Source organism: Camellia sinensis, chromosome 7 (assembly GCF_055761805.1).
Source record: "Camellia sinensis isolate YWXY chromosome 7, ASM5576180v1, whole genome shotgun sequence".
In the NCBI taxonomy this organism is placed as follows: Eukaryota; Viridiplantae; Streptophyta; class Magnoliopsida; order Ericales; family Theaceae; genus Camellia; species Camellia sinensis.
Genome location: NC_138967.1, coordinates 104,038,341 through 104,065,394, shown reverse-complemented (window position 1 = coordinate 104,065,394; position 27,054 = coordinate 104,038,341). Strand labels below are relative to the sequence as shown.

The 27,054-nt window shown below is 33.8% G+C and overlaps 1 protein-coding gene across 1 annotated transcript; it reads right to left on the bottom strand.

Annotated features, from left to right (window-relative positions):
* Nucleotides 1–2,418: 2,418 nt before the first annotated feature.
* LOC114260653 (mannan endo-1,4-beta-mannosidase 2) lies at nt 2,419–8,866 on the bottom strand. Its single transcript, XM_082878947.1, has 5 exons — nt 7,977–8,866; nt 6,703–6,900; nt 5,188–5,310; nt 3,737–3,948; nt 2,419–3,136 (listed from the first exon to the last, which is right to left on the bottom strand). The coding sequence occupies exons 1-5, from the start codon at nt 8,364–8,366 to the stop codon at nt 2,728–2,730; spliced, it is 1,332 nt and encodes a 443-aa protein (XP_082735073.1). The 5' UTR covers nt 8,367–8,866; the 3' UTR covers nt 2,419–2,727.
* Nucleotides 8,867–27,054: the final 18,188 nt, after the last annotated feature.

Here is a 27,054-nt window from a genome sequence, read left to right as displayed (position 1 = left end):
AAAATTTGTGTACGAAATAAAGGGAAATGAAATGTCCTCCAGATAGAACCAGATAGTCCTCCACAAATTTGTGTACGAAATAAAGGGAAATGAAATGTCAAACCCTAAAATTAATCGTGAGAGAAGGAGATGTGAGAGACATCGACAAACAGATAGAACCAGATAGAACCAGATCGACAGAGAAGGAAAGAGACGACAGAAACATACCTGCGATGGTGATGATGGCCAGTGGTGCTGATCGTCGATTTGCGGTGGTGGTCGTGGCGAGCGCCGGTGGCCTGCGATGGTGATGATTGCCGGTGGTGAGCGACGGGTTTGGTAGGGACGGGTTTGGTATGTTGATGTCGGTGTGCCAGACATAAGAGAACAAAAAAACTCTGTGTAATATATATGTACTGGGCGCGAAATTACTTATTTTCCCTCTAAAAAATTTTTCGAACATTTGGCGACTAATCGATTATTTGTCGCCAAAAACCTTAACGGCGACAAACAATTGGTCACCTAAAGATGCCTCTTTGGCTACTAAATTAAAAAAATCGTCGGCAATACTGAATAAACAACGACTAACCCAGATTTGGTCGCAAAAAGTAATCACAAAAATGCCCATTTTTTGGCGACAAAAGTGTTTAGTCGCCAAATGATACAATACGGCGACAAAATTAAATGTTAGTAGCCTAAACTGCTCTTAAACAGCAACTAAATGGAAATTTGGTCGCCAATTATACTATATAGCGACTAAAATACTTTAGTAGCTAAAAAGGTTGAATCAATGGCGACTAAAGCTGTTTTTTGTCGCTGAATGTGGTGTTTTTGGCGACTAAAATTGGTTTGGTCGCCAATTTTAGTCGCCAAACATGCATTTTCTTGTAATGCCTAATGCAAAAATATGTATAAACCAACCTAATAATCATATAGGACCCCACATTTATACATGGGTGGACTAATCCTAACAAAAATCACCCTCAATATGCACATCCGACATACCCAATTCATGCGCAGCAGAAACACAGTCAGCCTCAACCCAAAAAGGAAGCTTCTCAGACAAGTATGCCATCACTTCCCCTTTGAAATTTCGGACCATCACCCCTATCTCAATTTAGATACACCTATATTCTGTACACAATTTGTCAATTGATATAACACTTTTATAATATTAGAGGATTAAGTTGGATGTTGTAAAACCTCCGACCATCTGCCAGTCAGGGCACTAATGATGTTTATTCTTGTAGATCTTGATCACACGATGACTGATTATCTTCTTTGTTGAGTTTTCTTCTTAACAAGGTAATAATTTTTTCTTGACAATAATTTTTTTTTTTTTTTTTTTCGTTAAGAGTTACAAGTATTTTAATTCTTCCAAAGTTATAATCTTAGATTAGTCAATAAGGTAAGGGGCAACAATGTCTTCATTTTCTTGGGCAATAATTTTTCTATTCCTCCTAGGGCAGAGGATGGCCAGCTCTCAAAGTTGTTGATTCTGAGCCATTTTTCAGTGTTAATGGTTTGCATGCCAAACTTGGAGTCTGTCATTTTGAGAATTAAGGTAGAACTTAAAGTAATATTATTTGGTTCAACGGAATAAAAATAGTTTGAAATGGAATGACCAGTCATTGACCTCCTTATAGAATGATAGTTGATTTACAAGGGCGAATGATGATTCTGTTTGCTATTTTTATTATTATTTTTCAATGAACCAAATATTAAAATGAATATTATAATAAAATTATCATTCCATTATATTTCATTTCAAATGAATAAAAATAACATTAAAGTACACAATGTGGGTATACTTTACTATTGCCTTCGTAGCTTTCAATCATTTCTTTGCAGTGGTGCACCAAGAGCACTTGGTTTATTGTAGTCAAATTAGTCATAAAAATTCAATCTAAAACTGAGACTTGCCTCTCTGGACTCTGAAAGTTTCTAGTAAAACTAATCTGTTTTTGACACCAAGATTTTGATTGCATCATAGTAGTTGGTTGTTGCTCAATTTACATATTTTTGCTTTGTATTGTCTCCTTATCAACAAGAAATTCGAAGAACTCATGAACTGGGTAATGCCATTGCCAACCAACTACATGAAATGCCTTCATGTATTTTGGATGCTGAATGCTCCATTGACCCGAAATGGGCCTGGGCCTCATCAGGCTAACATATATATTCTTGGTATTTTTCTATAATTTAAATCTATATATGTAGACTTACTCATCAGTATCGCATTTTTTTTTTTCCCATGAGATAACATTAGTATGTTAGTATAGTTAGATTACAATTGAAAGGCCGCCGTTTCTCCACAAACTTGAACCCTTGACCTTCCACTCACTACATCCTACGGTGTAGCTAATAGACCATTGAGCCACACCCAATATCCATCATCAGTGTCACATTGGAGACCAAAAATTCAATGCAACCAACACAAAGATCAACGTTGTAGTTTTATTGCATAACAATGGTTAAAAAAACAAATCTAATTTCACTGCCCTTTGGTGTCTCTCTTTAAAAACTCCATACACAATATATCTCTTACAAGTTTTATTCAATTATGCTACAATTTCATTTAATTTAAAGTATATATGTATGTATAAATAGTACGAACATACAAATCTATTGACCTACATTCTTCCCCTTTAGACAATCTCAAACCATGAAATTCAACCCCCACATAAGAAGTTACATTTTTGGTAGGACACATGAGAAGTTACGTTTTTGGTAGGATAAATTAGATTTTTACTGTCTCCGCAAACACAATTCTTTCAAGTGATCCTTTTGAGAAGGCAGTACACCTTGAATTGCGGCAAGCCTACAAGAATGTTCAGTTATTATCTGATATGTTGCTGGCCTTTCCCAAGGGACAATCCCAAAATCATCGTTGTACTTTTCCATTTCTCCAACCAAGAACTGCCACACAAAAGATCCTGCGCCGGACTTCTTTCTCTTGGAAGATTTGTACATGATGTCATAAATAATTTTGTAGAACTGGTCCCGCTGAGATGGCTTGAAACCCTTATTCAAATTTGACAAGCCGAATTCTGTGAATGTGACTGGTTTCTTCAGTTCTTTATCACCATCTTCAATATGAGAAACCATCCATTTGGAGACATATTTTAGTTTCTCTTCAAGTTCTTGGTCATGAAACCTACAAAAATAGGTCATAAAATTGGTATCAGCTGATAATCAAGTAAAGTGACAGGCTAGTGAACTCTTTTCATATTTTAGTATTTTTTTTTTTTAGATGCACCTAGAAAGTAACAAATTTGTGAAGAAATCTAAAAAAAAGCTAGTTCTAGTTCTTTTCTTTTCTTTTTCCTTAATTTTTTGTCTTTAGTGAATTTTTTTTAGTGAACTTTTCTTACAGATTTCTTCACAAATTTGTTTCTTTTCTAGGTGGATTTAAAAATTAAAAAAATTAACTAAAATATGAAGAAATATACTAAAATAAAATTTAAAAAAACTCAAAAAACAAAAACTTGAATAGTTTTTGAGTTTCAAAACCAAAGGTAGTTTTGAAGCATAACATCTACGAGCCTACGGCCACCTTGAAGCAGACCTCAAACAGAGAACCACGGGGACTAGAGCACCTCCTGATGTGATTTTGCTTCAAAAGAAGAAAATATGTTTTTTTTTTTTTTTTCTCTCAAGCCCCCAGGGATATTGCTTCATTTCCTCAAATAACTTTAAATTCTAACTTCGTAAGGTTTCAATCTTGATAGTATACAAAGTTGAACATTAAGCTTACCAATGATCAGGGTAGATATGAACAGAGGCAAAATCTATGGTTGAGATCTTGGAGTTGCGAATAAAATCAGATCCAAGTTCAGCTGCCCATTCTCCTGGGTTGACAGTCAGCCTTTTTGGACTCTTAGGACCATAGAATCCTTCAAGTCCCACTGTTACTAGATGGTTCTTGTCAATTGATTTCACGTAGGTCGACATTTCTTCTATCCAGTCCTGCAATTATATGCCATACAGTTCGTCATACTCAGACATCAATGAACAACCATAGAAGAGAATCTGTCTCTATCCATCCATCTACAAGCGATGTACTAAAGCCTAAGAAGCACAGACACTTCTAAGAAGCTGACATATCCATGTTGTGTCGGTGTCGGACACCAACACTCTTTGAACACTTTCCCAATACGTATCCGACACTCTTCAAAACGTATCATATTTTTTAATTTTTTTTAAAGACCTGGACACTCTTTGGACATTTGGATGACAAATGTCTATCAATTAGACACAGGTGAAACTAATTATAAATTTGAACAAAACTTAAAATATAATACTAAAACAAAAACTATATAAATTTATAGGAATTAGAGCCATATTACATTTTTTATTATCTTCAAATGATATATTCATATATATAATAATATAGCATATAAAAAATAAAAATAAAAATTATATTTTTCATGCGTGTCCCCTCATATCGTGTCCTGCATTTTTTAAAAATTAATGTGTCGGTGTGTCCGTGTCGTATTGCGTGTCCGTGTCCATATCCATGCTTTTTAGACTAAAGCATTTAAAAAATAATAAATAAAACTCAAAAATGTATGCATATGAATTGTTGATTAGTAAAAAAGGGTGCATGTAGAACTTATGCAATTATAGGAGAAAGGAAATCAAAACACACACACACACACACAAGAAAAAGGATTTAGCAATTTCAGACTGAGGGTTCCCTATCAAGATTTAGGCTCCACATTAAGTAATTCACAAAAATTTGACCAGAGTACTGTGATTTTTCATGACACAAACATATCAGGAAAAAAGAAGAAGAAAGAAAAAAGGAGCGAAGAAGAAGCAATTGCACTAGAATGGTACCCCCATTCCTGTGTGCACAGTGGCATTTAATAATAACATTAGCACCGGCATACCCATCAATCTACTAAAGTTTTGTTTTGAACATTAAAAAAACATAAGGTTCGGGGAGAAATTGGCGAAGAAGGCATATAATAGGACAAATTAATAAAGACTTCACCAAATTCTAAACATTCTAAAAACTATGTTTAGAATAAAACTCAGGAAGATTTGAGATATTATTTAATTGTTAGGAACTTCTTGAAATACACAGAAGTTTGAAACCTCATTAGATGCTTTATCCTTATTTAAATGAAGAAATAGGCATCTTCTAAATTTCTATATTGATCCTCATCCAGAATAAAGCAATGAAAGGAGTCCATGACTTACTTGCAGAGTATCGCCTGAAGGATCACTCATGCAACGGGGCTCGTTTATTAACTCCCACGCAAAGATAGTTGGATCATCCTTATATTTAGTTCCAGTAATAGTGTTCTTCCTTGTCAGCAAAGTCTGCATGAGAGAAATTTAACTACACTGGTCAAATTTTTTTTAGAGAAATATCATGCTTCATGTTTCAATTAATATAAACTTGATGTGTTCCAAAATTGCAGTATCTATATCTAAATCTTACTGATGCAGCACAACAATGGTAAGCCTGACAAACCAAGACAGTGCTATTGTACTCTTATATATGACTCGACCCAAATGTGTGGAAAATCATAAAGCATGCAAAGAAGAGATAAATTCCCCAATGATTGAATGCAATGGGGATGGAATTTATAGAAGTGCTTGTGACTCTTCTGAAGAATTATGACTCTTCTAAATAATAAAGGGTTGCACCCTTTCATCCGAATGGACACCATGTTGGGTTGCATCTTTCTAACAAAAAGTCTCAACTTCTATGGAGTTAATTTCCATTCACACTAAAAATTTCCATTGGCTAGGTTGGGTACTTCATATATTCGAGTCTGTTAGTGTTGATTCTCTTTACATGCATCTTTTCTTGTATTCATTGAGAGGTAAGGCTCATTACATCCCCTTCTCGGTTTTGGATTATTAATAAATTTCTCCTCATGCTGCCAAAGACACCATATATATATATATATATATATATATATTTGATTGGGTTTTGACTATTATTCTAACAAAACCTAAGAACATCCACTGTAATTTTATTTGGTCCATTGCATTTTACATATCAGTTGACCCAACTCCATAATGTCTTGAAAGCATTTAAATTAGCCTACTTGTTTCTCTTAGGCTTCAAAAAATGGAGAAAAACTCCCTACTTAAGCACTCAAAAACTACGTAGGCATAGAAAACTGTCTATGTCAATGTGTTGAGTGTGAGTATTTTATGAGACAAGTCAAGTAGTTAAGCTGTCCAAATTCTGAAAGCCAGATAGGAATGGAGTGATCTGATTTAGGAAAGTTCAAAATCAGGTGCAGTGTTAATATCCCTAAATTTTCCTTTTATCTTCTTTAATCTCTTGGAACTTCTTTTTTGATGACGAGGAACCCCGACACCAATCTTCGATGAGAGCTGAGGTAAAACCCCAAATATGTGCAACCATCTGCTACTCTAGGATCTTCTTTGCACTCACACAGGTTTGTCTGTTGTTGTTATGAGAATTTGGACCATGAATTAGAGTGTCTAAATGAGAAAAGACATTTAACACTCCCATAATTGTCGACTTTTTGATGCATGAAAAACAAATTATTATTTCCTTCAATTTTTAAAAAGAGACTCAAAATTCTCATTGAAGTGCTATAAAAACAGTTTTAGGAGCTATTGATCAAGATAAAATCATGAGAACTCAAAAGCAACATCCAAAAGCTTCTTATTGAAGAAGAGGGGGAAAAAAAGATTCCAAACAAACTGAAGAGATAGACACAATATTACCTTGACATGATTCTTGAAATAATGCCGAATTGATGGATCAAAGAAGAATGAATCATTTGAAGAGCTCAAACCTATACCTTCTTCCCATGCCCACTTGACATATTGAGTCTTCCCACCATATGCCTGCAAGTTATTAACTAAGCTAAGTAGCAGCCGAACTCCGTGTTGCCTGGCCTCCGCAATGACATGATCCAATGCCTGCCATACTATTTTGTCATTAAAATGAAAAAAAAAAAAAAACAATTTGGGACAATAATAATAAATGATCATTCAACATGATGATATTAAACAAAGTAAAAGAATTCAAGAATTCGCAACAGTTTAGCAGTTTTATTTAATCCAGGATAAATTAAACAGATTTAACAATCCATGGGCCATTGGGCCATGTTCGTGACTCGGTACAATTTAAGAAATACTTGAATGAATGAATGTTGAGATTTATTGTGTGATACGTCAACAAAGTTCAGTAAATTTTGCAGATTTACAGGATTGATGGGTGAAACCAGAAAAAAAAAAAAAAAAAAATGAAGCGATGTGCCAACAAACCAAATTAATGTTTCCATTTCACACCAGCTTGTTTGGGGACTATAACAAGAAATAATCATGTAATGTAATGATATTAACCAAAATAGAAAACTTCAACACAAAAATTTGGCAGTTGTATTTAATTAGGGATAAACTAAACAGATTTAACAATCCATTGGCGATGTTCGTAACTTCGTACAATTTAAGGAAATACTTTAATTAACATATATTTTAGACTTCATTTTTTTAATATTTAATTTCCTTATATTCTTCTAGAAATGTCAAGACTTATGTGTGATAGGTCAACAAACTTCATTAAATCTCGCAGCTGCACAGGGTTGATGGATGAAGCCGAACAAATGATAAAATGAAAAAATAAATACATAAAAGAGCAATGTCATCCCAACAAACCAAATTAATGTTTCCATTTGACACCAACTTGTTTTGTTCATAGGCAAATTGTCATACATAGAAATAAAAAAATAAAAATAAAAATAAAATAAAAAAAGAAGAAGAAGAAGAAGAAGAAGAAGAAGAAGAAGAAGAAGAAGAAGAAGAAGAAGAAGTTCATGACAGAATATCAGTCCTCCCTCCATTACTCAAAATGTGGTCATTTCAGCTCAATTCAAGTTATCATCACCTCCTACTTGAACCACAAAATAAAATATATATATGTCTACACTAGGAGAGTGAAACACACATATAAGAGGAGGTATAATTGAATGACAATTACAAGAAATTTGTTTTACCTTGAATACGCGTTCATCGTATTGACCAGGGGAAATCTGAAGGGCATTGTAGACACCATCATTGAAGGCCCAAGTTCGACATACAGTGAGACCCATCTTGGCACCAGCTTGCAACATTGCTCTGATCCTGGGTCTTCTGTATTCATCCACAGCATGGTCCATTAACCAGTAAGAGTTCCACCCATTAATGTAGAACACTCTACCATCCAAAATGAAGTGAGTCCCATTCCTCTGTACAAAACTCAACTGTGGTTCTCTGGGGTAATTCGGCCACAAGTCCCCAAATGACAAGTACATGAATGCAAAACATGATGCAAATCCAATAATCGGGTAAAACAGCCCATTTCCTGATACCATTCTTTGCCTTTGTCTTGATGATTTAACAACCATACAAAAAATGAAAGAAATTAAAAGTGAATCTTCTTCAATAATATACCCTCTGGGCTCCAAATCTACAAATTGTCAAATTCATAGATTACCCAGATGGGGATCAGGTCTTTCTAGACCCTAAATCTTGAAAACCCAGATGTGAACAAGACGTTCAAGGGCACCTAGATCCCCAAAAAGCACTAAAATGATCAATGAGGCTGAGAATATCAGAGACCCATATGGAATTGCATCATATACATGTAAATTCTGTTGATGGGGTTTTATAAAGAGGAGTGTGGTGCTGTTGTTGGTGGTGGAAATGGAGGAAGGTGAGGTCAAATGGGGAGGGAAAGCACACCTAAAATATGGCCCCCATGAAGACTGAAAGAATCAAGGAAAAAGTGAGGAGTGAGGGATGAAGAAGAAGATATTCGTGTGAGGTGGGTGGAATGTTGGTATCTAGCAGATGTTGGCCTAATGAGATCTGTGTTCTTGTTTTTCAACAAATATTATTAAACTCATTCAACACTCCTGGGCCATATATCTATGATATCTCACTCTTGTTTTAATCATTTTTTTATTGAATAATGTTATATGTATAAATTAGTATATTAAATAGTATATTAATTAATAATGTGATATAATTTTAAAAAAATTTTAGGATTTATAACGTAATTAATAAGTAGGATGAATAATAATATCATAACTAATATCGGTACATCAATTAATGTATGTCCGTAACACTACTACTTTTTATTTGATTTTGCATATTTTAAAACATTTTCTAGTCTCATCATGTGCAATGCCCCATTTTGATACCCTTCTTAGGCTTGGTTTGGCATGTTTAAAAAAATTCACAAAATTAAAAAGTTACTATCCTATTTAAATTACATCATTTTATTTAAATCGCATCACCTATCTAATACATCACTTCAAACTCAACTCAAACCCAACACATATTTCATAAAAAATCAAAAAATACATTTATTTAGATCATTCCAAACAACCCTTAACGAGACTTTATAGATTTTTTTTGGCACATTAAACATTTTAAACATCATTAAAATATGCATACAAAGGAAAAATTAGTTGGCATATACGCGGCATCACGTATTTTTCACCAATTACAATATATTATATTTTTTTTATTCTTCAATTATTTAGGGGTTGTTTGGAATGTTCTAAATAAATGTACTTTTTGACTTTTTATGAAATATAGGTTGGGTTTGAAGTGATGTGATAGAGAGGTGATGTGACTTAAATAAGATGATATGACTTAAATAGAATAGTAACTTTTTAACTTTTTTTTAAAGATACCAAACTTAATCTTAATATAAAATTAACAATTCTACTTCTTTTATTAATCAAAACGTTATTAGAATACTGCATAAGGGTCGCAAGGACAATGATAACTTCTCCAGACAAAGACTTCTACAATTTTCAAAGTCTTTTTTCCTCTCTAATATGAGTTAATGAGTGCGGACAAATTAGTTGCACCGTTTCCTAATTTCCTTTAATTTTATTTTTCTTCTACATTTTTTGTTATTAATTATTGCCTCTTTATTTTTATTTATTTTTTCATTTTTTTCAATTTAAATTCGTTTGGAAAATTGTTTATAAAACCAATTTTTATTTTTCATTTTATTTTAAATAACTCACTTTTAGGCATTATTAGCTGAAAATTTGGAAAGAAAAAGAAAAACACATGAGAAATATGAAGTAATTTTTTTTTTTTAAATTTCTCTCATTTCTCTTTTTCTTTTTAAATTTTTATTTAAATTCATAATTTAATACACTCTTAAAAAATAAAAAATATATTTTTAAACTTTTAAAAACTATATTTAAGTAAAAATAAAAAAATTATTGTTTTCACTTTTTTGTTATTCTTGTTTTAAAAAAAATTGAATAAAATGAAAATCTAACACAACCAAACAGGGGTTATTGGACCAAATAAGCAACAGATCATCAACACCAATCAGTTTAAAGCCTAAGTGCACTTTTTATTTGATTAATGTGTATTTAGAAAAAGTCTCCCATGGACTGGCCCACATAAGCCTTCCCTGCAGTGATTTTCTATTCTTTTCTTTTTCTCTGTTTTGGTCCTTGCTTCTAATAGTGATCATGTGGTTACTTTAATGAATGAAGGGCCACGTGGGCCATTCTTGTCGATTGGATCTTTTGTTCATATTATTCTCTAACATGTCGGTTGAAATACCCCTAATAAAATTAGAAATAGCTTATCCTTTGTTTGTTTGGTTATATTGTGGTTGTTTGGAAAGTTATTATTTTAGTAAGTTATTTTAGTTTTTGACTATTTTAATAGGCTAAATTCTTTATATTTGAGAAGATAATTAGATTTTTTTATAGTTGGATGTAATGTTTATGAGAAAAAAAGTAAAGTGATTATGGATTTGATGTGATATTTTATCTTATTAGATATTTTAACCTATTTTGTCTTTTTGTGAATTTTAACCTAAAAGAGACTAAAATTTTTCTTCCCAAACATCCCCGTTGTGGTAATGTAGACTAGGATTGATATAAAAAAAATTAAAAATAAAAAAAATAAATAAATAAATTTGTTTGAGAAAACTCAGTTCGAATAATAAAATGAGGAAAAAAAACTATTGACTGCAAAATCTCTGGGACGACAATCTTGATTACGTTATGAAATGAGTAAAAATTAACAAAGTCTTGATGAGTAAAAATGAGTAAAAATTAACAAAGTTAGTCCAATACTAGGTCCACTTTGAGATTGGGCTAGATTGAAGCTCGACCCTATGGCCAACACCTGTCTTGAAGTAAGACAATCATTAAAGCTTGGTCAAATGCATGAGTGCCACTCCGAAGTAGATACTAGAAAGCTTGGCCCAACGTACAAGGCTCACTTCAAAGCAGACCAAGCAACAAGTTGAACCTCCAGATTAGACAACCACTCTGAAGTGGACTAACTTGGCAAAGGTTTTTCTTGAGCTCACAAGAGACAAACAACTATGCTCCTCTTCGTCTATCTGAACATAATGTGGAGATGGAGGCTCAGAGGGATAAGGTGCACACACGACAGACTTGCACCTGAGTGTTAGGCAAAGCAGTCATCCTCCTCCAATGGGAGATGATCACGAATAAGCAAACAGGACAAACCTGCACTTGAGTATCAGGCGAAGTGGTCGTTCTTCTTTAATGAGAGATGACCACGAATAAGACAAATATGACAGATCGTGGAGATAGAAGGTCTTAGAGGATAAGCAACCTTCTCCTATAAAAAGTGAGCACTATTCACCCTCAAGGCATCTGAAATCCTTACACTTAACATATACACTCTGTGATTCTCTCTTCTTTTTCTCCCCCAGTCCCTAACTTTACCATCAAAGGGATTTCTGACCAAGCCCAGGTCGGGAGGCCTCATCATTTGTTACTCTGTGCATATATTCACTTCCCGAAGCACATTGTTCTTCCTCGAAGTTCTACTTCATAGTGCGGGAATTACTCTCGCACACGCTACTTCAAAACGAATAACTTTTTTACACTTCGAGTCGCGTTATAATTATTGTTTTCCTAAAGACAATATTACCTCCCACCAGATTACACGAGTTACCAGCAAATCCGCTTTCATGATATAAGGAAGTTGATCTAAGGATCTTCTATCTGCGTTTGCACAAACGAAGATAGATAAAAGTACTTTCGTACAAAACAAAAATAAAAAAAATATTGGAGTCTGATATTTTGTTTCTAAAAAATAACAAATTATCATAGAAATGAAAGCTCTCAATTGAAAACTAAAAATCAAGAGAGAGAGTGAATTTTAGAACTTTGAATTTTGTTGGCTTGGAATGAAAACTCGAAATTAGAAGAGAGAGCGAATTTTAGAGTTCTGAATTCTGTTGGCTTGGAATGAATTAAATTTGCCTGATCATAGGCCTATTTATAAATTTGAATGCACCGAATTATAAGATCATGATCCTTGATCGTACCTCACCAGACTTGACTATTGGATCAAGTGTTGATGGTCCGAATTTTGTCATAGCTAAATAGGTGTAATGATGAGGCACACCTAATCACGATCAAGTGTGATCAACACCGTACGATCATGCATCTAGATGATCAATGACCATGATCACATTGACCATGTTTGACATGCAACCATTCAGTTGGGTGTGCCACTTCATCACCATATGGTGACTGTGTTCTACATTAGTGCCACCACATGTTGCCTTAGACCTTGCCACATCGTCGTCGCACATGAACATTCTAAACCCTTCATATCATGCACGTAAGTGCAAAGTGTGCCATTAAACGCCACACAACTCACGCTACACGAGTGTGCGAATGGTACATTATCCTTGCAGTGTGTAAGTATACACTGTAGCACCTTTCCCACAATTATTTATTTAGAAGAATATTTCATGTGGATGTTTATTAGCTGACTAATTCTATTTTCACACACCATTCACTATTTATGCACACACTTAATGAATTAAATTTTGATTACAATTTTACCACTAAATAAAATGACCACTATAGACATCGATACACACACCAAATCTTGAAACTCAATTTTCCTATACACATCTTTTGATGAGAGAGAAAACACACACACACACACACACACTTAGAATACATCACATTATGATTTACATTGTTCCTACATTGTTTCTCACTCCCTCCATTGTTACACTCTATTGTTCCTAATGTTATTTTTTTATTTGTGTGATGGAATATTTGCAAAACAATGAAAGATCAAATTTAGAGAAGAATATAATTGTTTACAATTAATGTAGTAATGAAAATGTGAGTTTTTATGTGTGGAAGCTTTTTCCTTGATGATCCTCATTTGACAAACCAGTGTTGAATAGGTGCATCCGATTCTGAAATCAACAATCAAAATTATTTTGAAATTTAACTTATGAAATATCTAACTTCATTCAGTTTATACTGTTTAGATGTACAAAATTGAATGGGTTTAAATCGTTTGATAGTTGTGTATCGAACGAAACTATTTGGTTTGAATGTTGATTGTCGATAAGATCAATTAGTTTCGAAATATCAGTATTGAATAGGTTATTTTGTTTCTTCGTCAACCAACATTAAACCACTATTGGACAAGATAAAAACTATAGATTTTTTTTTTTTGCAAATTTATTATATAATAACCACAAAATAGGCTGATAATAATCACCAAAGTTTGAGAATGTAACGGAGTTCAATGTAGGTGTAACGCCCTGACCCTTTACACGTCATCGATACTGTCCGCTTTGGGTCACGCCCGCACGGATTTGTTCTTCCCAGTGGGTCACCCATCCTAAAACTACTCCAGCCTAAGCACGCTTAACTGGGGAGTTCTAATAGGGATTTCACCACTTGGAAAAAGGCCTCGATGCTATATAAGGGTCCAGGTTATTACTTTTATAGTCCAAGAACTCCCCCTCCATTCCCGATGTGGGACACCGGGGCCTTACAATCCACCCCCCATAAGGCTGCACGTCCCCGTGCAGTAGTCTGCCAGCTCGCAAGCCCGCCCACATGCACCGAGAAACGCCAGGGGCCCACACTCAGTACTCCGGAGAGTCGGCTCTGATACCATTTGTAACGCCCTGACCCTTTACACGTCATCGATACTGTCCGCTTTGGGTCACGCCCGCACGGATTTGTTCTTTCCAGTGGGTCACCCATCCCAGAACTACTCCAGCCTAAGCACGCTTAACTGGGGAGTTCTAATAGGGATTTCACCACTTGGAAAAAGGCATCGATGCTATATAAGGGTCCAGGTTATTACTTTTATAGCCCAAGAACTCCCCCTCCATTCCTGATGTGGGACACCGGGGCCTTACAGTAGGTCTTTAATGGAGCCAGAGAATTGTAGGAAACGTGTTGAAGAATCGCTAGATATGTTAGGATTTCGTATGTGATGTGTGTACATGTGTTTTGTGTGATATGTGTACAAATTATGAGTTAATGGTGTATTCAAAATGTTTGGCATGAGGAATAAGAAAGACAAAATGTAACCAAGTTTATAAATTTATGAATTGAGAAATGATGCGCACAAAAAGTAAATAATGTATGAAAATAGAATTATCTTTATTAAATTGTTACTTTTCTCTTATGTTTTCGAGGTGGGACAAGCCATAATGCTAAGAGAATTTCCTAAAAAGGTTTTGAAAAATAAAAACAATAAAATGTAAACCCATTTTATTTTTAAAAATTCCCCAACAAAAACTAATCCTAAAAGGCACTATTGTAGGGAAAATTATATTGTGGTCTTGGATAAATTCATGTGGTGTACTAAGGCCTCGTTTGGGAATAAGTTTTTTTAGTAATTTTTTTACTTTTTGCCTAAAATATGATGGAAAAAAATTAATATATTTGAGATGACTTTTTTGGCTTTTTAAGAAAAGATGTGTAAAAAATAGAGAGAAAAGAAAATCTTTGACTTTTTGGTATAGGTTGTTAGCTTTTTGATTTTTTTTAATGACTTTTTAACTTTTTTGCTAAAATAGTCACTTGTCAAACGAGACCTAACTAGTGTTTTATTAATTAAAATAATAAGATTAATTTCTTTTATATTAATTTAAAAAAAGTAAGAGGACATATAACATAATATGAATGACGTGAACTACCAAATAACTTCTCTGATATGTCCGACTGTTTACTTTATGCGAATTTCATCTTTTTCTTTTATTTTTTTGAGATGGGGCTAATTGCATCCACTCTTCATATTCTGTGTGACGTGAAAAGAAAATATCTAGATTTTTTTTGGGATGACTCTCACACTTTTAAAGTCATAGTAACACTTTATATATGTGTGGAGCCCATTTATATATATGCAGGTCCACATTATGAGTAGTCTAAATTTGTGGAGATCTTGTAGAGGTGGGGTCTCAATCATTACTTTGAAATTTATTTGTTTTAGAATTGAGTCAGTTTATTTTCTCTATTTTACACAAATTAAAAAAGGGTAAATACATATTTGACACCCCTGCATTTTACAATAAATGTTCTATTAGGTTTTCAGTTTTTTAATAATAAACAATTAATTCTTAAGCTTATATAATCCAATTGTGTTGTTATTCTTAGAGATGGGCAATAGTTTATCTGATCCGTAAAAACCGCCAAACCCGCATATAAATGGGCGGTTTCACAAATATAATGTGGGAAGATGTGGTTTGAAATATGGCATCTTTGCAGGTTGTGAGTTCAACCCGCACCCGCAAGAAACCGCCCGCACTTTATTTATTTATTTATTTTTATCTTAACTATTGATTTCATTTCTATATCCCACCTAGATATTTTTGTCCAAACAAAACACCCTTTATTTTTTGAACTTACTCTAGTATTACATTTGCTAATAGTATTATATCAACTGAAACTGAATAAATATTGATTATATTATTATTGTTACATAACTGAACTTGTCCCAGATGAAGTGTGATTTAGAATTTTAAATTCCTTAATGAATATGGAGTTATAGTTTAGGATTTTGAAATATATGCTTGTGTTAGTTTATAATTTGATTTAAGATTTTGAATGATTTGCTTGTGTTATGAATGAATTTTGTTGTATTTTTAATTTTATAAGTTTTAATTCATTAATTATTAATGTTTGAGCATTTTAGAAAATGGGGAGAAAAGAGCCCAAAATAAATATTTACAAAATGGGAAAAAATTAAGGAGCAAAAATAATTTTTTGAAGAAAAAAGTTCAATCCGCAAACCGCCTGCAACCTCCTGCACAACCGCGAACTCTATCTGCACAAACCGCAAACCGCACTGCGGGCGGTTTCGGGTTGTCTTTTCTCCAAACCGCATAGATGCGGGCGGGTCCAAACCGATCCGCAAACCGTCCAAATTTGAACCGCGAACACTCCTAATTATTCTTATTATCATCTTATACAGAGATTTATACATGTGTCAAAGATGAATCAATGCTCTTAAATATTTGTATGGGCGTTGGTTTTTGATCTCACAACTAAACAGGGAACTTAGTAAGAGAGCACGCGGCAGAATAGATTAAACCAAGCACCTGTCAACAAGAAGACAAGAATACTACGGTGGCTTGTCCACTTGGGGCACTCCGACAATCAAGTCAGTCACTTATCTCTCAAAGATATCAAATCAAGTATTCAGTGCATAAGTAAAAGCATACCTTAGACCCATGAGGTGCTCTCTTTATATAATGATTAGTGTCCAACTTCTCACTTCATGGGACTCTATTCTTTACAAGAATATCACTCATCTAAGACTTCTCCGATTTGAATTAAGATCAACCCTCTCAAGAGTCCACCATTATCCAAATAGAGAGTCTGTTATCATTTAAACTCTAGTCCTTTATTTGAATCTCGGATTATGTGTGGTTTGACCACACATCGACCAATCAGAATCATCCACGTGGCACTTCAACTAACTACCAAAGCTAAGTGGACAACTCAAAATTATGTCCTTACAATTTGCTAGAACAATTATATTTGGCTTTACAATGACTCAATGACTCAATGCTCATTTGTTTAATAGAAATATTGTTCATAATTAACAGTAAATAAATTTATTTAAGCAAAAAATATTTTCACTTAAAAAAATGGGAATATGTTTTCAGAATAAAATCTTACCAATTTCATAACATTTTCATGGCTACCATCACCTTTGTTAATACATCACTATCGTCACTACTACCACTACCACGATGCTATCACCATTGCCAACTCCATTGTTGTGGCTACTATCACTACTATCTCTATGTTTGTCCTGCTATCACTACTAATACAACTATTAGTACATTAATTTTAAAGATAAAATCAATATATATATATATTTTTAAAAAATAGTTTCTAATATATATATATATATAGCTGAAAAATACTTTCAATCAAAGAAAATAGTGGGTAAAAATTGTGGCCTCGAATGTGACTTCATTTTTTTTTTTTTTTGCTTTTTATATAACTTACACGGATTCACCTCCTCTCCAGCGCGTTGCCGTCCAACTTCCTCCAGCCATTCCACCAGATAGAAACGCGTGGCGACAACGGATTCGACGGCGAGAAGGGAGCCACGTCTATGAAGCTCAAGAGACAAACAAAACGACGCCAAGCTCTATCGTTTTGGCCAAACGTAGGTACGTAACAGAAAGTTTTTTTTTTTAATTTTGATTTACATATCCAATTCACATCCCTTCTCCCGCCTTTTTCATAAATTCAGAACCCAATCCCTCCCTCCATCTCTCTCTTTCTCAGAGCCCATTCCTCTATCTACGATTCAGTTTTTTTTCCATTTACAATCGATCGACGGTGGAAGGCTTCAGCATCCTTGGACTCCATCGTTTGAAAATCTTTGTTTACCCAAACAATTGTAGACACCAAAGGCCAGATTTATAGTATTTTATTCTTTTTTTTTTGGGTTCAAATCCATTCCAAGTGTATGATGAAATGTCTTAATGAATCATGGACTTGCAAACATGGGTGTGAATCATGATGAAAATCTGGAAATTAGATGCTCATTTATAAGTTAGATGCTTATTTATATATGTTTGCTAGTCTGTTTGAGAACCCACCTAAAATCTGGAAGCAATAGTTTTCATGCTCATTTATATATGATCATCTATAAATGAGCATATACAAATCTCATTTATATATTTCACATATTTTACTGAACAGATTAGCAATAATCTGTCTGTTTGAGAACTCATTTATATATGTTCATTTATATATGATACTCATAAATCTGGTAATTTTAGAGAACCCACCTAAAATCTGGTATGTATACGATGCTCATATTTCACTCTTAAGCAGAAACAGATTTGTCATATCAATCAATGTTAGGCTTTTAGATATTTCTGTAAAGTTTTTCTTTTAATTTAGGAGAAGACAATCATTTTTTCACAAATCAAATATTTAGAAAAAGAAAAAATTGATTTTGTAGATAGTATGAAACAGAACATTAATGTGTAAAACGAAGCCTCAATATTATTTAAGAACATTAAGCCATGTACTGCTTTAACATATTTCTTAGATAAAAAATGATGTTTACTTTTTTGCATTTTAGGTATTGGATATATCGAAGATGGATGATTTAACAATTGCTACGCAAATGGATGTTCATGGCAAGGATGGTACACAATGTAAATCCATATTAGGTATGGAATTTGACTCTAAACAATCAACTAATGAATTTTATAATTCTTATGGAGGAAGAGTTGGATTTAGTATTAGAAAAGAATATTCTCACAAAAGTAAGAGCGGTGAAATTAATTCAAGGACATTTGTTTGTTCTAAGGAGGGTCTTAGAAAATTTGATAAAAGAGATTTTGCTGTAAGGATTCCTAGGGCGGAGACAAGGACCGGTTGTGGTGCTTTGATGAGGATTAAATTAATCAGGCAAATTGGGAAGTATAGAGTTATCAATTTTGTAGAAACACACAACCACCCCCTTGTAGTAAGTGCATGTGCTCATATGCTTTCTTCCCAAAGAAAAATTTCCACCTCTCAATATATTGAAATAGATTTGGCAAATGACTGTGGGATACCTCTTAGGTCATCCTATGAGTTAATGGGTAGAGAAGTAGGTGGAAGGGAATGTGTTGGGTTTTTGAAAAAAGGTCAAGAGGCATTTCACACCCATGTTTGCAAGTCCATATTCATTGAGACATTTCATTATACACTTGGAATGGATTTGAACCAAAAAAAAAAAGAATAAAATACTACAAATCTAACCTTTGGTGTCTACAATTGTTTGGGTAAACAAAGATTTTCAAACGATGGCGTCCAAGGATGCCGAAGCCTTCCACCGTCGATCGATTGTAAATGGAAAAAAAAACTGAATGGTAGATAGAGGAATGGGTTCTGAGAAAGAGAGAGGGAGGGAGGGATTGGGTTCTGAATTTATGAAAAAGGCGGGAGAAGGGATGTGAATCTGGATATGTAAATCAAAATAAAAAAAATAAAAATAAAAACTTTCCATTACGTACCTCCGTTTGGCCAAAACGATAGAACTTGGTGTCGTTTTGTTTCTCTTGAGCTTCACAGACGTGGCTCCCTTCTCGCCCGTCGGATTCGTTGTCGCCACGCGTCTCCATCTGGTGGAATGGTTGGAGGAAGCTGGACGGTAAAGCGCCGGAGAGGAGGTGAATCCTACTTACACCTTGTTGGTTTAAGTTTTAACGTTACTTTTTTTAATTTAGTCCTTAATATTTCTAATTTTTTAATTAACAATTAACTGTTGTTCAATTTTGAATAAAAAATGCCACGCAACAGGATGCTACATAACAACAACACACTGTTATACAAATTTGAATAAATTATATCTTATCCATGTTTGATTGGAAGGATTAAAGCATGGGATTAGGATTATTAATCCGTGGGTCCAATCATCCTATGTTTGTTTTGACATTTTGATTTAGGACTATTAATCCAATGGATAATTAATCCAACAAATTTGTAGGATTAAAACTTCCATTAAAACTTCCAATGGATAATTAAACTTATCGTACTAAAAATGCCCTAATCTCTCTCATTCTTCAAACCCTAATCCTAATCTTAACTCACGATTCTTCAATCACTGTTGGTCAGCCAACCACTGCCTTCTCTGGCAGAAATTGACACCATCACTACCACTCTCATCCTTCCACCATCACCAATTGCCATTACCATCCCATCCCATACCATGCCATTCCAATCCATCCCCTCCTCACCCTTTACTCTCACTACCCACCACATTCTTCTTTTGTTGATTTTTGTCTCAAATATAGGATTAAAGTGAAACTTTTAACATGGAAGTTCTTTTTGCAACAAGCCTTAATCAAAACACCATTAAAACTTCCACCCCTTCTTACTGTCAATTTTCCATCACCAACTATTGAACAATACCATCATCAACCTCCTACTTCACTTTCTTATTGACACCACCAACATCTCAAAACACCAACAAGCATCCACTATCTTCGTGCCTTCAAATCGACAACATCAAACACTATCATTGAACATGTCCCTCTTAAATGCATTTGGGAGAGGGAAAGTGATGATGGAATATGGGGTTAGAATTTGGGGGCAAAGTGGTTGTAATTTGTCCAATTTTAGACACTTTGGTTGTTGGAGTAAATTAAATAAAAAAATAGAAACATTTAAGGGTCAAACAAAAAAAATTTAAAGACGAAGGTGAGAAATTATTGAAAGTTAAAAGGCAAAGTAAAATTTATTTAAATTTATATAATAATATGTCATTATGTTACGTGATTGTTGACATGGCATAGCGTGAGTATTAATGTGGCATTTTTTTGTTCAAAATTAGATAAAAAAATTCACTGTCAAGTAAATACGAAAAAATTAAAAGTTTTGAGCACCAAAGTAAGAAAAAATAAATATTAGGGAAAAAATAAAAAAATAAAAACTAAATTTTGAAGATGACGAAGTACAAACCTTTTTTCTTTCTTAGGCAGTGTTTGGGATTTGCCTTGATTTCTCGAAAAAATGTAATAATCTTTTAATGAAAAAAAGAAAGAAAGAAAGAAACACAAACTCAAGACAAATGAGAAATGAATTTTGTAATTCTTAATTTATCTTTTAAAATTTTAACTGGTTGCATTTTGTAATAAGAGTCGTATATTCTGAGATTTACAAATCTTTTATCATTTTCTTGTACTAAGGACATTTTTTAATAAGACCTTATCATATGTAGTTATTAGATAGCAAAAAGTTAAGGAATTTTTAATTTAAGATTCTTAATATTAAGATTTTATAAGGTAAAAGACATGCAACATTTTTGTTATAGTTGGGGTCCTCAATATTTTCACAAATAAGAGAAATTGCCAACTATTGACAGAGAAATTTCTTTTTTCACATAGAAATTTCAACTCTTTACAAAGAAATTTCGGTTTCACTGAAGAATTTTAGTTAGTCACATAGAAATGAGCTAAATTTCTTTAATAATATTATTGAGGGACCTTAACTAATAAGAAAAATTACATTTTGAACATCTCCTACTACTTAAAGTTGGACATGGATGTTTCACTAATTTTTTCAAAAGTAAACTACAAAATATATGTAGTTAGGCCATCTCCAACCATGTATCAAATCCATCACCAAATTCAAATTTGGTGAAAAGTAACTTCTTTTCTTGCTCCAATGGTTTCAGCAAACACGTATCAAATCGAGAATATCAAAATTGTTTCATCAAATTGAGAATCACTACAACAAAAAATACCTTTGGCGACTAAATTTTTAGTCGCCAAAAGTCCTTTTTTAGTCGCCAAATGTCGAATTTTCACTTTCCCCGACAAAAACTTTTAGTCGCCGGTTTTGTCGCGAATACATGGTCGCGAATACCTTTAGCGACTAAAAAACTGTTAGTCGGCAAAATACAGGTCTTCAGCGACGAAAGAATTTGTCGCCAAATGCAATTCCATTTTTGGAAATTATACATTTCGCGACTAAACTTTTTGTTGCCAATACTGATTTTTTTTTTATTATTTAAACATTTGCCGACTAAACTTTTTGTCGCCAAAAAGTATACCTTTCGGCGACCACAGACTTTAGTCGCCAAAACCATTTTTCAGAAGAAAAAAAAAATTGCCTCTGCTGGTCCCAAGTTTCGAACCCGCAATGTCCCAACATTCTCAACCTTTACCAACACTTTCTCCCCACTACGCCACTACAACATCACATGAATATTAATGCAACATTTATTATTTATATACTATATTGACTGGTATTAATACAAAATTATATATATAAAAATAATTATTTTTATTTAATATATTTTATGTAAAAAATAAATTATTTACTAAAAAAATAGGATAGCACTTTTGGCGACTAAATTTGAATTTTAGTCGCCAATTCTCCATTTTTTGGCTACTAATTTGTTTTTTGTCGCTAAAAGAATTAAATCCCGCCTAAGGATAGCACTTTTGGCGACTAAACTGAATTTTAGTCGCCAAAACCTCTACTTTGGGCGACTAAACTGCATTTTAGTCGGCAATTCTTGACCTTTAGCTACTAATTTTTTTTGGTAGCCAAAAAGCTTCACTTTCAGCGACTAAACTGCTTTTAGTCGGCAAAACACCAATAATCGGCAACCAAACTGCCGTTTAGTCGCCAAAACCATCACTTTTGGCTACTAAATCATTTTTAGTCGCCAAAAACCGTGACTTTTGGCTACTAAACAACCTTTAGTCCCCAAAACCCCTACATTCGGCGACTAAACTGCCTTTTAGTCGCTAATACCCTTATATTTGGTGACTAAACTCTTTTAGTCGGCAAAAGTGATCAATTTTAGCGACTAATTCCATTTTAGTCGCCAATTCTACTACTTTCAGCGACGAAAAATGCAGTTTTGGTCGCCAAAAGTGCTTTTTGTTGTAGTGAATGTCTGGGATCTTTCAGCATTTTACTGTTTAGGACCGTTGTTTTTGGGCACCAGATGACCCTTCAGACGACCGGCCGGATGTCCATCAGGTCATTCGCTTAGTTGAAAACTTCCCGCAAAATAGGAATTACAGTTCCAAGTTTCCAAGTATAAAGGACCATATCTGATATAATTTTGCTGCTATAAATTTTGAGACTACAGTGAAGTTTTGATTAGCTTTTTTTGTTTCTGTTTTTTTGAGTATGGCAGTTCAAACCAAACTAGGTGTGACAATTAGTAACAGAGACTAAGAACACATAAGCCCAAAAACTACTTGCAGGAAATTGTGTGAAGTGATAAATATGTGCTAAATGCTATGGAAAGCAACATGGAAAGTGTAGTGATAATATGGGTTGCAGTGTTTACTTTGAAAGCCTGACCAGAAACATCCCTTCTCGGATGCCTAAAAAGAAAAAAGAAAAAAAAAAAAAAAATTAGCAATGATTTCTCCCCCATACAAACTATAAACCAGAAATATCTATTAGAAGAAATAAAAGAACTTTACACCAGAAATGTGGTGTCTCTACTTTGAATTCTCTACTATTACTCTATAGAGAAAAGTTAGGTATCACGAAATTTTTTTTATGAAAATGATCATGAAAGATTTATGATTCTTGGATTACCTTAATTAGTGTATGGTGCTTTATTCGAAGTATAATTTAAGGGTCACAAAACTTTCATGATTATTTTCATGAAAAGTTTTTCATGATACCTAGCATTGTTGTACTCTATATGCTGAACCATTCGTTTAAGTTTTTGCACATAGCTGCCCCTATCATCAATGTTGGTATAAGGTTGTGTTTATATTCGTCTTCATTTTCTATAATGTTTCTGTGTACATAAGGTTGTGTTATCAGACATCGTTGGTGGCTGAATAGCATTCTTGTTCATTCTCATCGGTACATATTATGATTTAATGTCTCAAGTTCATCTTTTATTTTGCAGCAATTGCTGATATAAATTACAAATCTAGAGTTCTTCACCAATGGCTATTGATATTTGATTTAGATTCTTCCTGCTGCAGTTGTTGCACCCATGTATTTCTGAGGAAAAATTGAGTTTGGTGTCATTAATCAGTCTGTTTCTGCTTTCAATCATGTTCTTGGAGATTTCTCTCTCATTGTGTACCAAATGGATCTTGAATTGTTGTGATTTGATGCAGACTCAATTGTTGTGAAAATTTTGCATTGAGTGGTCGACCGGCCGGTCGATTGCCTGGTCAATCGGTGGTTTGATGAAAAGCCAAATTCCTCTGTTGGAGTAGGCGATATCAAAGGCAGTTTTTACTCAAATTTAGTGAAAAAAGTAATACACCGTTTGAAATGCCCCTATTAGTTAGCAAAAAAGTTAATCACCTTATTATCATAATCAGGGATGAAACTAGGAGAAAATTATGAAAGCCATGGTCTCCTTGTTTTTGTGAAAATTCTATTTATCATTAACACGTTTAATATATATATATATATATATATATATTATTTTATAAACAAAATAGCACCTTATTATAAAAGATATATATCACATTCTTTTCCTATCTCACATTCCCTTTTTATTTTTTAGTAAAAAAATTTCTTTATCATATTAGAGATTACTTTTATAGTATTTAAATTTTTATATATATATGTAAAATTTATATACCATATTATATATATGTGTGCGTTTTTATATATGATAAAAAAAAAAATTATTTATCTTTAACTCAAAGGATAATAAAATTTTGATTTCGTCCTGCTGATAATCAATGACCATCATCCGATGAGATCACTTTCACTTCACTGAAATATTATTTTTTAGTCGAAAGGACTTCATTTGTTCATCGGATGTGTTCTTGGTAATGATTTTTCTTTTCCTCTACTCTATTGACTGCTTTCATGAACAGTTCGTTGCAAGTGATAGATCTTTGAAATTCTAATTGTAAACATAATGTTAATTCTAAGGATTTGTTTGGGGAGTGATTTTTAGTGGGTTGTTGATTTTATAGTTAAAAGATGAAGTAAAAAAAATTAAAATATTTGATAATAATTTTTTGACTTTTTACACACACAAAAAATAAAAATAATAAAAAAAAGTTGTTATTTTTCATCACTTTTTTTTTTTTTTTTTTTTTTTTTTTTGTGACTAAAATAACCTCCAAATGAGGCCCAAGTGTTTGGCATCATGAACTCGATGCATAGAATTTCAAATTTTCGGGTAATCTCATTCAACTTTTGAATTAGGGTGTGCATAATTTAGTCTGGATTAACGTTAAATTTTTATTCAAATCAAATATGATTAGTTTCAAATTTTTAGATATACGATCGATTATGTAAGGGGTATTTTTTTTTAGGTCTCTGATATTAAGATTTTACAGTATAAAGGATATCAAATATTCTCATAATGTCTAAGGTCCCTCAACAATATTTTCATAATGTTTAAGGTCCCTCAACCTTGATCCAGAGAAATTTCAGTCTAGAGAAAATTGATCCGGAGAAATTCTGGCCTAGAGAAATTTCTCTGAGCCAGAATTTCTCTGGAAAGTCTGGAGAAATTCTGAATTTCTCAGAATTTCTCTGGTCCAATTATTCTCAGAATTTCTCTGATTTGAGGAATGAAGGGAAAATAAACGATCATAACAGTAAACTCACATCCAATGTAAGGGTATTTGAAAACTGAGCATACACAAAATTATTACATTGAGTAAAATCAAGAAACAAAATTTAGCTCTTTTGAAATTTCTCTGAGTTGAGAATTTCTCTGGACTCACTTTAACTCAGAATTTTTTTTTGAAAGCCAGAGAAATTTTCCTCACCAACCCAGAGAAATTCACTCATATCAAAGAAATTCCCCATCTCCAAATCACTCAACCCAGAGAAATTCACAACTCAAAAATTTCTCTGGTCCAAAACCAGAGCAATTCTCTCCAAACCAGACAAACCAGAGAAATTCTCTGGATTGAAACCAGAAAAATTCTCTCTATTTACAGTAAAGTTGTATTTTTATGAACAGAACTTGGTGATTGTATATTGATCTAGGAAATTTTCCTGATTTCACAAATTTCTCTGGCTCTATTACAAAGAATTTCTCTGACTTACTGAGTGAGACGACGGAACTGCTCACAGTCCTTTGACCCATTTTTGTTGAAGTTTGTAACTAGACTATTCATCATTCTAGCTATTGCTTCCTTGAATTCACCAGGTTGGTTCCTTTCTACCTTATTATTAGTATCTTCGACGACTCCTTTGACCACAGACCCAACTTCAGCACCCTCCATATAAGCTTTACATGCTGACGGAATGTCATGTGCTTGAAGACGAAAATGCCCAGCAACCCAGAGGCCGACACATGTACGATTTCGGAGACGTCCGATTCGTCCCACCCGCCTTCTCTTAACTCCGATCCGATCTAGTCAATGTACTCATCAACCCATTTTGGCATTTCAGATCTGGGCATGTCGAAGTACCATTCTGGGAACGAGAAGGAAGAAGATGATGAATTGAGGTAGCCAGTCAATCCAGCTCGTTTTTCATACTCATAATCAATATACACAGTACTTCTCTGAGATTGGGGGAGTTTGGAGAGGATTCAGAGGAGAAGTTACATGGTTGAGAGCTTCCTTGTTCTTGAGCTAGAGTTGAGACCAGCTTAGAGATTTCTCTGGTGAGCTAGAATTGGATCCCGATCTCACCGATAAATGATTCAAACAAGGAGAATCTTCATCTGGTCAACGCCGCTCCGGCGAAGATCGAGTCGATTGATGTGTCCCTGGCGGAGGAACAGAGTGCGATCTACCAGAAGATCGAACGCTTGAGATGAGATTGGACAGAGAGAAGACGGAGAAGATGCCGAGAGAGAGGCATTTGGTGATGAAGACGAATTTGAAGGAGATGGTGAAGAGAGGTGAGGTCCAGAAGCTGCTTGAGATCGAGGTCGATAGGTTGCTTCGGGTAGAGAAATGTTTAGGGACCTCAGACATCAAAAAATAATTTTGTGGATCGGTTCCATTACGAAAAGTGGGAGAGGGACCCTAGACCGATTTTCCCATTATGTAATGCCCCCAATTTCATAATACCCAACTTATCTATATAAACATGTTCATTTTTCATTAATCAATTGAATTTATAAACGTAGAAGTTGATAATAATCCTCAAAATGAGCCAACATTCTTAAGTAAACAAATCTCTTTCATTACGTATATTTCATTTCAAGTGTTTCATGAGATTACAAAACGTGATTATATTCATTAATATATTCATAATCCTAAACTCTGTGGGTGTATTTGTTTGGTGGGATAGAACCATGGGATTGGATTCCATGTCCAATGGAATAAGTAGTCTAACGTTTGGATAGAAAAAT

Coding starts and splice junctions, on each gene's coding strand:
- LOC114260653 (XM_082878947.1), bottom strand. CDS start 8,366: ATGGTTGTTAAATCATCAAGACAAAGGCAAAGAATGGTATCAGGAAAT. Junction 6,901..7,976: donor ACGATGAACGCGTATTCAAG/GTAAAACAAATT, acceptor ATAGTATGGCAG/GCATTGGATCATGTCATTGC. Junction 5,311..6,702: donor ATTTCAAGAATCATGTCAAG/GTAATATTGTGT, acceptor TCTCTCATGCAG/ACTTTGCTGACAAGGAAGAA.